The sequence below is a fragment of the Salmo salar genome, chromosome ssa29 (assembly GCF_905237065.1).
Source record: "Salmo salar chromosome ssa29, Ssal_v3.1, whole genome shotgun sequence".
NCBI classification, from domain to species: Eukaryota; Metazoa; Chordata; class Actinopteri; order Salmoniformes; family Salmonidae; genus Salmo; species Salmo salar.
Genome location: NC_059470.1, coordinates 31,761,986 through 31,778,876, shown reverse-complemented (window position 1 = coordinate 31,778,876; position 16,891 = coordinate 31,761,986). Strand labels below are relative to the sequence as shown.

The 16,891-nt window shown below is 44.8% G+C and overlaps 1 protein-coding gene across 4 annotated transcripts in view; it reads right to left on the bottom strand.

Moving 5' to 3' along the window:
- LOC106590600 (pleckstrin homology-like domain family B member 2) overlaps positions 1-16,891 on the bottom strand; it is a 61,470-nt gene that overhangs the window by 37,595 nt on the left and 6,984 nt on the right. For all 4 annotated transcript variants that reach the window (XM_045710807.1, XM_045710808.1, XM_045710806.1 and 1 more), the window contains exons 2-4: positions 16,037-16,156; positions 6,160-6,344; positions 1,595-2,722 (exon numbers count right to left, since the gene is read on the bottom strand). In XM_045710807.1, coding sequence (XP_045566763.1) covers positions 1,595-2,722; positions 6,160-6,344; positions 16,037-16,091 — 1,368 coding nt within the window. In that variant the 5' untranslated portion in view covers positions 16,092-16,156. The remainder of the gene's footprint in view (positions 1-1,594; positions 2,723-6,159; positions 6,345-16,036; positions 16,157-16,891) is intronic.

The following is a 16,891-nucleotide window of genomic DNA, read 5'->3' as shown; positions in this document are numbered from 1 at the left end:
AGGATCTCTCTGTACTTTGCTCTGTTCACGTTTCCCTCAATCCTGAGTAGTCTCCCAGTTTCTGCCGCTGAAAAACATCCCCACAGCATGATGCTGCCACCACCATCCTTCACTGTAGGGATTGTGCCAGGTTTCCTCCAGATGTGACGCTTGGCATTAGGCCAAATAGTTCAATCTTGGATTCATCAGAACAGAGAATCTTGTTTCTCCTGGTCTGAGAGTCTTTAGGTGCCTTTTGGCAAACTCCAAGTGGGCTGTCATGTGCCTTTTTCTGAGGAGTGACTTCTGTCTGGTCACTCTACCATAAAGGCCTGATTTGTAGAGTGCTGCAGAGATGGTTGTCCTTCTGGAAGGTTCTCCCATCTCCACAGAGGAACTCTGGAGCTCTGTCAGAGTGACCATCGGGTTCTTAGTCACCTCCCTGACCAAGGCCCTTCTCCCCTGATTGCTCAGTGTGGTTGGAAGGCTAACTCTGGAACCATCGAGACTGTTCCTAAACTTCTTCCATTTAAGAATAATGGAGGCCACTATGTTCTTGGGGACCTTCAATGCTACAGACATATTTTGGTACCCTTCCCCAGATTTGTGCCTCGACACAATCCTGTCTCAGAGATCTACGGACAATTCCTTCGACCTCATGGCTTGGTTTTTGCTCTGACATGCACTGTCAACTGTGGGACCTTATATAGACAGGTGTGTGCCTTTTCAAATCATGTCCAATCAATTGAATTTACCACCGCTTGACTCCAATCAAGGTGTGGAAACAACTTAATGATGATCAATGGAAACAGGATTTACCTGAGCTCAATTTCGAGTCTCACAGCAAAGGGTCTGAATACTTATGTAAATTAGGTATTTCTAAAAACCTGTTTTCACTGTCATTATGGGGTATTGTGATGTCATTATGGAGTATTGTGATGTCATTATGGAGTATTGTGATTAGATTGATGAGGGAAAAAAACTTGAATCCATTTTAGAATAAGGCTATAACGTAACAAAATGTGGAAAAATTCAAGGGGTCTGAATACTTTCCGAATGCACTGTTTCCCATGCCAATAAAGCCTTTTGAATTGAGGGGAGAGAGAGAGAAAGAGACAGCAAGAGAGCGAGCGAGAGAATGAGCGAGTGTGTATATCCACCTGCGGTATATTCCTACTCATTAATTCAATCTGGTTCTAACCCACATCTGATGGTTCTGTTATGGGTTCCAAAATCACCCGGACCAACCCATCTGGGCGGTACTCCAGATGGCCTGACTTATGGAACCACACACACTCACAAACCACACACACACCACGGAGAGCCCAAAGAAGTCTGTACTTTCCTCTGAACTGGACCCAACAAAGTGAAGGAGTGAGAATAGCTACGTATCTTAGCATAGGCTAGCAACCAGAGGCCTTAGCACTGAACCTCCCTCAGGGAACGTGTGTGTGTGTGTGTGTGTGTGTGTGTGTGTGTGTGCCCAAACAGTGCACCTCCTGAACAATGTCTTCAAGAGGTCGAGAGGGAAGTTATCCAATTCCACCCATCCTGTTCCTCATTTAATTACTATTTCATTTGGATAATTTCAAACAGACACACACACACTACTCACCAGTCTCTCCACTTCCTGTTCTCGCAGTCTCTCGTCTCTCTGGCGATGGTGGTAGTCAATCAGTTCTTCTTTCCCACTCAGGGAGCTGATGCTGCCACTCCTCACCCTGAACCCCCCTGGTGGGGTCAACCCCGCCCCCAGCCCCACCCCTCCCTTTCCAAATGACTGCCTTCGTTCCTCTAATCCTAGCCCAGGCTCCAGGCTTCCCCCCCTGTGCTCTCTCCCCCTCTCCCCCAGAAAGAGCTCTGGTCCTGGGGTGGCTCCTCGGCTGGCTGGCCTCTTTGGCTCCTGAAGGCTGGAGGTGGAGCTGGTGGAGGTGAGGCTGAGTTTCTTGGCCACACGGGGGCTGGAAGAGCCCCCTGATAGGGACGGTGTGGTCACGTCTGGAGGGGCCTGGGTGGGAGACTCAGGGATGGAGAGCGAGATGGATTCCACCCCCTCTCCTTGGTTCCGGTTCATGTTTTGGGCCTGGCTGTAGTTGAAGTTAGTGATTTGGTTATGGTCGTAGTTGTTGTTTGTGGTGTGGTTTTGTCTGTTGTTGTGAGAGGAGTTGCGTAGAGGATTAGAGGTCAGGGGGAGGGAAAACAGGGCCAGGGCTCTGTTGTCATGAGAACGAGGTGACGATGAGGGGCAGAGGCGGGGCAGTGAGTGGCTGTGACTTTCCATCATGCCGCCTATAGACCCTGCAGAGTACTTCCTGGTTCGGTTGCTAGGCACTGGCTCGTGGTTGCCGTGGCTTCGGAGTCCCAGGCGGGGGCTGGAGGGCATGCTGGCTGCTCCACTAGGTGGAAAGAGCGATGAGGGTGGAGGAGAGGAGAGGCTATCACCACCGGCCACTGAGTTAGAGGAACCTCCCCCATTCCGCATCGACAACAGGGAGGAGGAGTTTGGGTTTAGTGGGCGTCGCCCATTGCCAGGGGAGATAAGCAGGCTGTCCTGTGACTGGTAGGATTGTTTCCGGGTCATGGAGGTTCGGGAGGAAGGGGGGTCGGAGCGCCGAGAGGGGGAGCGAGGGGCGGCAGCTTTGCCAGAGAGAGGAGGACGATCAGAGCCGTAGAAACGCCTAGCCTGTTCCTGATAGGCTGACCACATGGAGGTGGGTGAGGTCACAGGCGTGGTGGGTGGAGACTGGGAGGGAGAGAGAAGAGAATTCATTAGGAATGCCCATCTAGCAGGGAACTCAACTACTATTTCAGAAGGTCCGGTCACACAAATTTCCTAGGTGCAGTGGGGACCCGTCATTCAGGGCAGGTGAGGCAGATTTTTTTGGCTGTTGTTGCCTGTTATTTTGGCATTAATACGTGCCACATATCAGTTTGCAAACAAACAAAAAAATCATAATCATTGAGTTAATAAAGCCACATACAAACGTGGTCTCTTTTTTGCATTCTTGAGTAAGGTAGCTCCAAAATGCAGGTGTTTCAGCCTAGCTTAGTGCTTTCTGTGGTGGTGGGGCAGCCAGCGGAAAATACAGAGCGTAGGGGTTGGTAATGTTTTCTAGTTGCGCCGTGATTGGCTCAATTTTCTGTCACTCATGGGGACACTACGATGCCGCAAAATCTACGGGGAGAGCTCGAAAATTCAAGCCCCTTGGGTGCTGCCATAGACTTACAGAAGTGCCCATCTAAGAAGGCTCAAGGTCATTGGCCAAAGATAAAATGACATATCTACAGTAGCTTTGATTGGACTCAACGTCATACTTTCAAAATCTTAGCTAGCAAGCTATCCGTCATCATCATGAAGTAAGTCGACAATCTTCTGGCAAATCCTTTTCAATACTTGTCATATGAAGAGAAATTATAGATAAAACGTATCGGTGCTCATCGGCCATAGGACATAAACATTACACAACAAGTTGGAAATCGCAGATTCAACAATGAGTGATTTGGAAGGAATTAGTGGCTAACTGCAAGCATTGCAAAGCAATCACTAGCCTGCTATTCAGTGGAGAAGATGTGTAGTCCAAGTCTGGGTTCAAGGGTCTCTTTTTCAAGCTTAAAAGGATAAACATTCTGCACATTTCAAAACAACTGGAAACTAGGAACTGCGACTCCAGTGAGTTCAAGACAACTGGGAAGTAGGGATTTTTGTTGTTGCTCTGACTGGGAAAATACGTTTTGAACGGACATCCAACTCAGAATTCCAAGTCGGAAACTCGGGACTCTTTCTAGAGCTTTGACCTGAACATCACTGACGTCATGATTCAACCTTGTTTTTTTTCTCTCCATTTTCCAGTTGTCTTGAAAGCACCATAAATCCAGATAATGCCAGACTTTGATGACAGTTTTATGACCAAACATTTTTTTGTAACAGTGGTAAGATGTTGGGACTGCTGTTGGGACTCTGCTGTTGGGACAGCTTTATGTAGGCACCAGTGGTGGAAAAAGTACCCAATCGTCATACTTGAGTAAAAGTAAAGATACCTTAATAGAAAATGACTCAAGTAAAAGTCACCCAGCAAAATACTACTTGAGTAAAAAAAGTCTACAATTATTTGGTTTCAAATATACTTAAGTATGAAAAGTAAATGGAATTGCTAAAATATCAAAAGTAAAAGTATAAATCATTTCAAATGTCTTATATTAAACAAAGCAGACGGCCACATTTTCTAGTATTTTTCATTTACAGAAAGCCAGGGGCACACTCCAACACTGAGACATTTACAAACGAAGCATGTGTTCAGTGAGTCCGCCAGATCTGAGGCAGTAGAGATGACCAGGGATGTTCTGTGTTCAGTGAGTCCACCAGATCAGAGGCAGTAGAGATGACCAGGGATGTTCTGTGTTCAGTGAGTCCTCCAGATCAGAGGCAGTAGAGATGACCAGGGATGTTCTGTGTTCAGTGAGTCCGCCAGATCAGAGGCAGTAGAGATGACCAGGGATGTTCTGTGTTCAGTGAGTCCTCCAGATCAGAGGCAGTAGGGATGACCTCTGTTTGGTGAGTCCTCCAGATCAGAGACAGTAGGGATGACCAGGGATGTTCTGTGTTCAGTGAGTCCTCCAGATCTGAGGCAGTAGGGATGACCAGGGATGTTATCTGTTTAATGAGTCCTCCAGATCAGAGGCAGTAGGGATGACCAGGGATGTTATCTGTTTAATGAGTCCTCCAGATCAGAGGCAGTAGGGATGACCAGGGATGTTATCTGTTTAATGAGTCCTCCAGATCAGAGGCTGTAGGGATGACCAGGGATGTTCTGTGTTCAGTGAGTCCTCCAGATCTGAGGCAGTAGGGATGACCAGGGATGTTCTGTGTTCAGTGAGTCCGCCAGATCAGAGGCAGTAGAGATGACCAGGGATGTTCTGTGTTCAGTGAGTCCTCCAGATCTGAGGCAGTAGGGATGACCAGGGATGTTCTGTGTTCAGTGAGTCCGCCAGATCAGAGGCAGTAGAGATGACCAGGGATGTTCTGTGTTCAGTGAGTCCGCCAGATCAGAGGCAGTAGAGATGACCAGGGATGTTCTCTTGATAAGCATGTGAATTAGACCATTTTCCCATCCTGGCAAGTTTTCAAAATGTAATTTTGGGTGTCAGGTAAAATATACAGAGTAAAAAATATTACTTTCTTTAGGAATGTAGTGAAGTAAAAGTACAAGTTCTTAAAAACATAAATAGTAAAGATACCCAAAAAACAACTTACATGTAATTAGTACTTAAAATATTTTTACTCAAGTACTTTTACTTATTTTTACTCAAGTACTCAAGTTCTTTTATTCAAGTATTTTTACTCAAGTACACCACTGGTAGGCCCTAACAGTTTGTGGCACCGTTTGTCACCGCTATAGTCGAATTGAGTTTTCCCCCACCAAGATTTACATGCTAAATTTGCCACTGCCTAGGTGGCAAAGTCCGGAAGGATATTCAAATCAAATGTCACATGCGCCGAATACAACAGGTGTAGTAGACCTTACAGTGAAATGCTTACTTACAAGCCGTTAACCAACAATGCAGCTAAGTAAAAATAAGTATTAAGTAAAAATAATAACTGTAAGTAAAACATAGAAAATAAAAGTAACAAATAATTAAAAAGCAGCAGTAAAGTAAAAGTAGCGAGGCTATATACAGGTGGTACCGGTACAGAGTCAATGTGGAGGCTATATACAGGGGGTACTGGTACAGAGTCAATGTGGAGGCTATATACAGGGGGTACTGGTACAGAGTCAATGCGCGGGGGCACCGGTTAGTTGAGGTAATTGAGGTAATATGTACATGTAGGTAGAGTTAAAGTGACTATGCATAGATAATAAACAGAGAGTAGCAGCAGCGTAATAGTCTGGGTAGCCCTTTGGTTAGCTGTTCAGGAGTCTTATGGCTTGGTGGTAGAAGATGTTAAGAAGTCTTTTGGACCAAATTGTATTGTAATTTATTGACTTAGTAATAAACCCCCCAACTCGCAATGCATGAAACCACAAACTGTTCGAACAGTTCATACCCCTCTTGTTGGCAGAGTCATAATGCTCAGTTTCTCAACTTCTACACATTTTGGGGAGGAGATCTGTATTGACCCCGTTCTGGGTCTGCCTGTTGAGTATGGTTGATCCTGCTGGGAGAGCTTTACAGCTGTCATACCTGTGTCATACTGAAGTAGGAGGGGGTAGCGTCCCCATTGGCTCTCAGGCTTGTCTCCAGGGCGATCTTCTTGCGTTGTAAGGTGTCCATCAAATCACGGAGCTCTGAAGCTGAGCGCATCCCTCTGGCGCTGCTGGCCCCTCCCACCTCCCCATGTCTGTAGTCACTACTAAACTTCAGATAGTCTGGGGAGAGAGAGAGAGAGCGAGAGCGCGAGAGAGAGCGAGAGAGAGCGAAGAGTTGATACATAAAGACATGTTATTTAAAAAGTGTCCATCTTCACCGTTAAGTGAATGGTGAAAAAAAAACATTTACATTAGCAGTCCCTGTTGTCTGTTTAGTCTGTTGAAGCCTATTGGACTGAGGAAGGGGAGAGGTATTAATAGCTCTCTGTATACGTGGGCCAGTGTGTGCCATCCCATTAGGAGTGAGGGTGAAAGTTGCATGGTGGATGTACGTGCAGCTACGTCGATTCCTAGCTGGTCTTGGCAGAACACCCATAACCCAAACAGCAGAGAGCAAATGGCCCATAACACAGAGGGCCTGACAGCCAACACACACACACCTATTCTCAGATCCAAAACTAATACACACATGGTAGTTCAGGTTTCTAAAAGTAGCAGAGCAACTGACTTCCTTACATTGGAATTTGGGGAAATAAAAACAGTCAGCGGTCAGGAATTTCCTCAATTCCCCTGACGGTTCCATTTCCCCTCCATCGCTGATCTGAAAACACTCTGTAGGTGAAAGCAATGGAGAGGAAACAGTCATTTTACTCATCAACGATAGGTAAGGGAAGAAATGTTTCCCTGAGTAATGGGACAGTTCTATCCATACCATCAAGACAGTAACACGCATGACCTCCAAGACACACATAACCACTAAAAGTAGACGGGCACGTGTGCATCTACCCAGCTAGCACATCGTTCCTTGGAAGTTGTGGGAATGAACGTTTTTGGTTTCCAAATTGGTTCTGGGAATGAAGCCAAAAGTTTCCTGATCGAAACAACTGAAATGTTTTTTAAATGTTCTGGGAACGGAAGTGAAACTATCACCTGTTCTGGGAATGTACAAATCAAATTGTATTGGTCACATACACATATTTAGCAGATGTTATTGCAGGTGTAGCGAAACGCTTGTTTTCCTAGCAGTGCAGTAGTATCTAACAATTCACAACAATACACAAATCTAAAAGTAAAAGAAGGGAATTAGGAATATGTAAATAAATAAATAAATATTAGAATGAGGGAGGTTGCAGGGAGGTTCTGAGAACGTTTTACTAGGGTTGCCTAAAAGTTTTCCTGGGAAGTTTTATTAACGTTCTGAGAATGTAAATTCTAGGGTTGATTGGAGTTTTTTTTAAATAACTTCCTTAAAATGTTTACTGAAGGTTTCAATACTACTTTTATTAACACTGCTAGCTTAGGTTAACTGTTTTGAATTCCAGGCACAAATAGGCCAAATGGAAATTAATTTGCATAGGTGTTAATCATCATAACGCATTTCTTTTGACATGGCGTGAGATTCGAACCTATGATCTTCTGTTCTCTATCCATGGAATTAGTCCACTGTGTGCCACCAGGATGAAGCTAGCATGACATGTTTTTTTTTACTCATATGAAGCTGTTCATTTTAGTCTATTCAAACGAAACCCCATTTCAAAGTAAACACTAATTAAGATCCAGTGTGGCCAACACACCTGAACACATTAAACAAGTTAGAGGATAGACTATTGTTGTCGCTGAGAACGAAATGTATGTTTTTAAATAACATTATTAGAGCATTTTTGGAATGTTACCAATGTTGTTTTCTTATGTTTTTTATGGAATGTTTTCTTAATGTTCTGAGAACATGATTTTAAATAGAACCATGAGGAAACAAGCAGAAAACGTTATGCTGAAGTACTGAAAATCCCACCTAAGAAACATATGGTTCTCAGAATGTTATGTGCTAGCTGGATATCCTACACCATTCCAATAAAGATGTGGATGTGTCACCACGATGTGTCACCAAGAACTGGCAGAAGATTATGTTTCCTTTAACAAGTCCGACGAGCCCTACTTGAAGAACAAACTGCTTTCCCGGGAACAGACCCAAATCCCCATCATTTGCGTGAAGAGAAGACAGAGAAAAAGAGGACAGAGGTCGGGCTGCCTTCTGAAGATACGTAGGCGATCGAATAAACCCCCACTGCCTTCCGTTCTACTAGCTAACATGCAAATCATTGGAAAATAAAATCGAAGACCTACGAGGAAGATTAAATTACCAACGGGACATTAAAAACTGTAATATCTTATGCTTCACAGAGTCGTGGCTAAACGACGACATTATCAACGTACAGCTGGCTGGTTATACAGTGTATCGGCAGGATAGAACAGCGGTGGCTGGTAAGACAAGGGGGGTGGACTATGTATATATGTAAACAACAGCTGGTGCACGATATCTAAGGAAGTCTCAAGGTTTTGCTCGCATGATAAGCTGTAGACCCCACTATCTACCTAGAGAGTTTTCATCTGTATTTTTCGTAGCTGTCTACATACCACCACAGACCAATGCTGGCACTAAGACCGCACTCAATGAGCTGTATTCCACCATAAGCAAACAGGAAAACACTCATCCAGAGGTGGCGCGCATAGTGGCTGGGGACTTTAATGCAGGGAAACAAATCCGTTTTACCAAATTTCTATCAGCACGTTAAATGTGCAACCAGAGGGGGAAAATATTGTATTTTTTAAAACTCTGGACCACCTTTACTCCACACACAGAGATGCATACAAAGCTCTCCCTCCACCTCCATTTGACAAATCTGACCATAATTCTATCCTCCTGATTCCTGCTTACAAGCAAAAACTAAAGCAGGAAGCACCAGTGACTCGGTCAGTAAAAAAGTGGTCAGATGAAGCAGATGCTAAGCTACAGGACTGTTTTGCTAGCAAAGACTGGAATATGTTCCGGGATTCTTCCAATGGTATTGACAAGTACACCACATCAGTCATTGGCTTCATCAATAAGTGCATCGATCGTCGTCCCCACAGTGACCGTACGTACAAACCCCGACCAGAAGCCATGGATTGCAGGCAAAATCCGCACTGAGCTAAAAGCTAGAGCTGCCGCTTTCAAGGAGCGGGACTCTAACCCGGAAGCTTATAAGAAATCCCCCTATGCCCTCCAACGAACCATCACTGGCAAAGCTTCAATACAGGACTAAGATCGAATCGTACTACACCGGCTCCGACGCTCGTCGGATGTGGCAAGGCTGGCAAATCATTACAGACTACAAAGGGAAGCACAGCCAAGAGCTGCCCAGTGACACGAGCCAACCAGACGAGCTAAACTACACTACCGATTAAAAGTTTGAGGTTACTTAGAAATGTCCTTGTTATTTAAAGAAAAGCTATTTTTTTGCCCATTAACCTGTTTAGGATAGGGGGCAGTATTTTCACTACCGGATAAAAAACGTACCCGATTTAATCTGGTTATTACACCTGCCCAGAAACTAGAATATGCATATAATTGTTTGATTTGGATAGAAAATACCCTAAAGTTTCTAAAACTGTTTGAATGGTGTCTGTGAGAATAACAGAACACATATGGCAGGCCAAAACCTGAGAAGATTCTATACAGGAAGTGCCCTCTCAGACCATTTCTTGGCCTTCTATAGCCTCTTTATCAAAAACAGAGGATCTCTGCTGTAACGTGACATTTTCTAAGGCTCCCATGGGCTCTCAGAAGGCGCCAGAACGGGGAATGATGACTCTGCAGTCCCTGGGCGGAAAACAGTAGCGCATTTGAAAAGTGGTCAATCTGAGAACAATGACACGGGCGCGCGCTTGAAGAGTCCATTTTCTTCTTTCAGTCTTTGAACGAAAACAACGTCGGAATATTATCGCTATTTTACGAGAAAAATCGCATAAAAATTGATTTTAAACAGCGTTTGACATGCTTCGAAGTACGGTAATGGAATATTTTGAATTTTTTTGTCACGAAACGCGCCGGCGCGTCACCCTTCGGATAGTGTCTTGAATGCAAGAACAAAACGCCGCTATTTGGATATAACTATGGATTATTTGGAACCAAAACAACATTGGGTGTAAAGTACAAGTCCTGGGAGTGCATTCTGACGAAGAACAGCAAAGGTAATCCAATTTTTCTTATAGTAAATCTGAGTTTGGTGAGTGCCAAACTTGGTGGGTATCAAAATAGCTAGCCTGGGATGGCCTTTATCTAACCACATTGTCCGATTTCAAAAAGGCTTTACAATGAAAGCAAAACATTAGATTATGTCAGGAGAGTACCCAGCCAGAAATAATCAGACACCCATTTTTCAAGCTAGCATATAATGTCACAAAAAACAAAACCACAGCTAAATGCAGCACTAACCTTTGATGATCATCAGATGACACTCCTAGGACATTATGTTATACAATACATGCATGTTCTGTTCAATCAAGTTCATATTTATATCAAAAACCAGCTTTTTACATTAGCATGTGACGTTCAGAACTAGCATACCCACCGAAAACTTCCGGTGAATTTATTAAATTACTCACGATAAACGTTCACAAAAAACATAACAATTATTGTAAGAATTATAGATACAGAACTCCTTTATGCAATCGTGGTGTCTGATTTTAAAATAGCTTTTCGGTGAAAGCACATTTTGCAATATTCTGAGTAGATAGCCCAGCCATCACGGCTAGCTATTCTGACACCCACCAAGTTTGGCACTCACCAAACTCAGATTTACTATTACAAAAGTTTGATTACCTTTGGTGTTCTTCGTCAGAATGCACTCCCAGGACTTGTACTTCAATAACAAATGTTGGTTTGGTTCAAAATAATCCATTGTTATATCCAAATAGCGGCATTTTGTTCGTGCGTTCAAGACACTATCCGAAGTGTAAATAAGGGTCACGAGCATGGCGCATTTCGTGACAAAAGATTTCTAAATATTTCATTACCGTACTTCGAAGCATGTCAACCTCTGTTTAAAATAAATTTTTATGCCATTTTTCTCGTAAAAAAAGCAATAATATTCCAACCGGGAATCTGCGTTTAGGTAAACAGACGAAAGAAAATAAAGCATGGGGTCGACTCGGGCACGCGCCTGAGTCTCACAGTACTGTGACCAGCCACTATCCAAACGCGCTACTTTTTTTCAGCCAGAGCCTGTAAAGCCACGATTCAGCTTTTTGCCGCCTTCTGAGAGCCCATGGGAGCCGTAGGAAGTGTCACGTAACAGCAGAGATCCCCTTTTTTGGATAGAGATAATCAAGAAGGCCAAGAAATTGTCAGACAGGGCACTTCCTGCATGGAATCTTCTCAGGTTTTGGCCTGCCAAATGAGTTATGTTATACTCACAGACACCATTTAAACAGTTTTAGAAACTTTGGGGTGTTTTCCATCCAAAGCTAATACTTATATGCATATTCTAGTTTCTGGGCAGGAGTAATAGTCAGATTAAATCGGGTACGTTTTTTATCCGGCCGTGAAAATACTGCCCCCTAGCCATAACAGGTTAAAATGGTGTAAAATAGTCATATGTTTGAAAAATTGAAGTTTTGGGATTTTTGAGGAGTTTGTAATTCGCGCCACGCCCTATCATTGGATATTGGTGAGGCGTTCCGCTAGCGGAACATCTAGATGTAAGACATCAAATTGATCAGAAATACAGTGTAGACATTGTTAATGCTGTAAATGACTATTGTAGCAGAAAAGGCTGATTTTTAATGGAATATCTAGATAGGCATACAGAGGCCCATTATCAGCAATCATCACTCCTGTGTTCCAATGGCATGTTGTGTTAGCGAATCCATGTTTATCATTTTAAAAGGCTAATTGATCATTAGAAAACCCTTTTGCAATTATGTTAGCACAGCTGAAAACTGTTGTTCTGATTAAAGAAGCAATACAACTGGCCTTCTTTAGAATAGTTGAGTATCTAGAGCATCAGCATGTGGGTTTGATTACAGGCTCGAAATGGTCAGAAACAAAGAACTTTCTTCTGAAACTCAGTCTATTCTTGTTCTGAGAAAGGAAGGCTATTCCATGTGAGAAATTGCCAAGAAACTGAAGATCTCGTACAACGCTGTGTCCTACTCCCTTCACAGAACAGCACAAACGGGCTCTAACCAGAATAGAAAGAGGAGTGGGAGGCCCCGGTGCACAACTGAGCAAGAGGACAAGTAGATTAGAGTGTCCAGTTTGAGAAACAGACGCCTCACAAGTCCTCAACTGGCAGCTTCATTAAATAGTACCCGCAAAACACCAGTCTCAACGTCAACAGTGAAGAGGCGACTCCGGGATGCTGGCCTTCTAGGCAGAGTTGCAGAGAAAAAGCCATATCTCAGACTGGCCAATAAAAATAAAAGATTAAGATGGGCAAAAGAACACAGAAGATTGGGAAAAAGTGTTATGGACCGATGAATAAGTCTAAGGTGTTCGGATCATAAAGAAGATTTTTGCATCTGAGCTCCTAGAGGATTCGGCTTTCCATCATCTTTTTAAGCGGATCACAAAGAAGAACATTCGTGAGACGCAGGAAAAATGAAAAGATGCTGGAGGAGTTCTTGACGCCATCTGTCATGCATGGTGAAGGCAAAGTGCTGGTCTGGGGGTGCTTTGGTGGTGGTGAAGTGAGAGATTTGTACAGGGTAAAGGAAATCTTGAAGAAGGAAGGCTATCTCTCCATTTTGCAACGCCATGCCATACCCTGTGGATGTCGCTTAATTGGAGCCAATTTCCTCCTACAACAGGACAATGACCCAAAGCACAGCTCCAAACTATGCAAGAACTAGTTAGGGAAGAAGCAGTCAGCTGGTATTCTGTCTATAATGGAGTGGCCAGCACAGTCACTGGATCTCAACCCTATTGAGCTGTTGTGGGAGCAGTTTGACCGTATCCAATTTGTGGGAGGTGCTTCAGGAAGCATGGGGTGAAATCTATTTAGATTACCTCAACAAATTGACAACTAGAATGCCAAAGGTCTGCAAGGCTGTAATTGCTGCGAATGGAGGATTCTTTGACGAAAGCAAAGTTAGGACACAATTATTATTTTAATTAAAAATCATTATTTATAACCTTGTCAACGACGTCATTATATTTCCTATTACTTTTGTAACTCATTTCATGTACGTTTTCATGGGAAACAAGGACATTTCTAGTGACTTTTGAAAGGTAGTGTACTTTATGCTCGCTTCGAGGCAAATAACACTGGAACATGCATGAGAGCACCAGCTGTTCCGGACGACTGTGCGATCACGCTCTCCACAGCCGATGTGAGTAAGACCTTTAAACAGGTCAACATTCACAAGGCCGCATGCGAGCATGTGTTGACCAACTGGCATGTGTCTTCACTGACATTTTCAACCTCTCCCTGTCCGAGTCTGTAATGCCAACATGTTTTAAGCAGACCATAGTCCCTGTGCCCAAGAACACTAAGGTAACCTGCCTAAATGACTACCGACCCATAGCACTCATTTCTGTAGCCATGAAGTGCTTTGAAAGGCTGAACATGGGTCACATCAACACCATTATCCCAGAAACCCTAGACCCACTCCAATTTGCATACTGCCCCAACAGATTCACAGATGATGCAGTCTCTATTGCACTCCACACTGCCCTTTCTCACCTGGACAAAAAGAACACCTATGAAAGAATGCTATTCATTGACTACAGCTCAGCGTTCAACACTATAGGGCCCGCAAAGCTCATCACTAAGCTAAGGACCCTGGAACCCTCTGCAACTGGATCCTGGCCTTCCTGACGGGCTGCCCCCAGGTTGTAAGGGTAGGTAACAACACATCCGCCATGCTTATCCTCAACACAGGGGACCATCAGGGGTGTGTGCTTAGTCTCCTATACTCCCTGTACACTTACGACTGCATGGCCAGGCAAGACTCCAACGCCATCATTAAGTTTGCCGATGACACAACAGTGGTAAGCCTGGTCACCGACAACGACGAGACAGCTTATAGGGAGGAGGTCAGAGACCTGGCCGTGTGGTGCCAGGACAACAACCTCTCCCTCAACGTGATCAAGACAAAGGAGATGATTGTGGACTACAGGAAAAGGAGGACCAAGCACGCCCCCATTCTCATCGACGGGGCTGTAGTGGAGCAGGTTGAGAGCTTCAAGTTCCTTGGTGTCCACATCACCAACAAACTAACATGGTTCAAACACACCAAGACAGTCGTGAAGAGGGCACGACAAAACTGGTGCCCCCGCACATTGACTCTGTACCGGTACCCCCCTATATATAGCCTCCACATTGACCAGTACCCCCCTATATATAGCCTCCACATTGACCAGTACCCCCCTGTATATAGCCTCCACATTGACCAGTACCCCCCTGTATATAGTCTCGCTATTGTTATTTTACTGCTGCTCTTTACTTCCTTGTTCCTTTTATTTATTATTTCGTATTTTTTGAACTGCATTGTTGGTTAAGGGCTTGTAAATAAGCATTTCACTGTAATGTCTACACTTGTTGTATTCAGCGCATGTGACTAATACAATTTGATTTGTGTGCAAAATAACCATAAGACAACCACACTCTCACCAAGCTCTCATAAACATCTCATTTAGTTTGTGTTATATCTGACTGTGTGTGTGTGTGTGTGTGTGTGAGATCCCTATACGTATGTTTGTGTGTGTACATCCCTGTTGTCTAACTGCAGAGACAGCAAGCGAGCAGCACTGATATACGCCAGACACACACACACATACTGTGATCAAATGCTCTCTTTCTTTCTTTCTCTCAGGGGACCTGAGCCCTAGGACCATGCCTCAGGTCTACCTGGCCTGATGACTCCTTGCTGTCCCCAGTCCACCTGGTCGTGCTGCTGCTCCAATTAACTGTTCTGCCTGCAGCTATGGAACCCTGACCTGTTCACCGGACGTGTTGCCTATCCCAGACCTGCTGTTTTCAACTCTCTAGAGACAGCAGGAGCGGTTGAGATACTCTCAATGATCGGCTATGAAAAGACAACTGACATTTACTCCTGAGGTGCTGACCTGTTGCACCCTCGACAACCACTGTGATTATTATTATTTGACCCTGCTGGTCATCTATGAACATTTGAACATCTTGGCCATGTTCTGTTATAATCTCCACCTGGCACAGCCAGAAGAGGACTGGCCACCCCTCATAGCCTGGTTCCTCTCTAGGGTTCTTCCTAGGTTTTGGCCTTTCTAGGGAGTTTTTCCTAGCCACCATGCTTCTACACCTGCATTGCTTGCTGTTTGGGGTTTTTGGCTGGGTTTCTGTACAGCACTTTGTGACATCAGCTGATGTAAGGGCTTTATAAATACATCTGATTGATTGATTGATCAATCACCACGGTTACAGCAGAATACAGCTGCATCACCATGACGACAGCTATTGCCAGTTCTGAAGAACATTCCACCAGCCTTGATCTAGAGAAGTGTGTTTTAGGTTTGTTGGGGGAGGGGGGGGTAACAGACAGTTTTACACCCTACAATAAAGCATTCCTTCTGTGTTTCTAACCCTGTGACTCTGAGACCCCTATGATAACCCTGTGACTCTTCAGAGACCCCTCTATGAAGATATCACATATATTAGGGACGCAAGAATGCCTTCGTCACGCATGAACACGTCTCAATCACACACAACTGTCATGATGGGTTCCACCTGTAACTGTACCCTCACACAGAGTGGGAGACAGGAAGTCATATGACATTTGAGGGACTATGGACTGATGGGATCTATGGGGGAGGGAGGGAAGGAACAAAGGAGAAGCGAGGACTGGGGTCAAGGGGAGGTCAGAGGTGAAAGAGGGTAGGGGCATGTGTGTTACCTGTGCTATAGCCCAGGGGTGAGACTGGGCTCTTCAGAGGGTAGGGGTGGGTATGTTACCTGTGCTATAGCCCAGGGGTGAGACTGGGCTCTTCAGAGGCAGCATGCTGTTCATACGGCTGGCCTCTTCTGGATGGTTGAAGCGCAAGAAGCAGGATTTACCCAGACACAGAGAGTAACCTGGAGAGAAAACACACAGTCAGATATAACACAAACTAAATGAGATGTAACTCAGACAAGACAGTCCATGTATTTGTCCTCTCAGTTGTCTGTATTACAACCTATATCCTGTACATCTGCTGCACTGCGCAGCCAACCACAGTCAGGTCTGTTCATCTGCTGCACTGCTCAGTCAACCCCACAGTCATGTCTGTTAATCTGCTGCACTGCTCAGCCAACCCCACAGTCAGGTCTGTTCATCTGCTGCACTGCTCAGTCAACCCCACAGTCAGGTCTGTTCATCTGCTGCACTGCTCAGTCAACCCCACAGTCAGGTCAGTTCATCTGCTGCACTGCTCAGTCAACCCCACAGTCAGGTCTGTTCATCTGCTGCACTGCTCAGCCAACCACACAGTCAGGTCTGTTCATCTGCTGCACTGCTCAGTCAACCCCACAGTCAGGTCTGTTCATCTGCTGCACTGCTCAGTCAACCACACAGTCAGGTCTGTTCATCTGCTGCACTGCTCAGTCAACCACACAGTCAGGTCTGTTCATCTGCTGCACTGCTCAGTCAACCCCACAGTCAGGTCTGTTCATCTGCTGCACTGCTCAGTCAACCCCACAGTCAGGTCTGTTCATCTGCTGCACTGCTCAGTCAACCACACAGTCAGGTCTGTTCATCTGCTGCACTGCTCTGCCAACCACACAGTCAGGTCTGTTCATCTGCTGCACTGCTCAGCCAACCACACAGTCAGG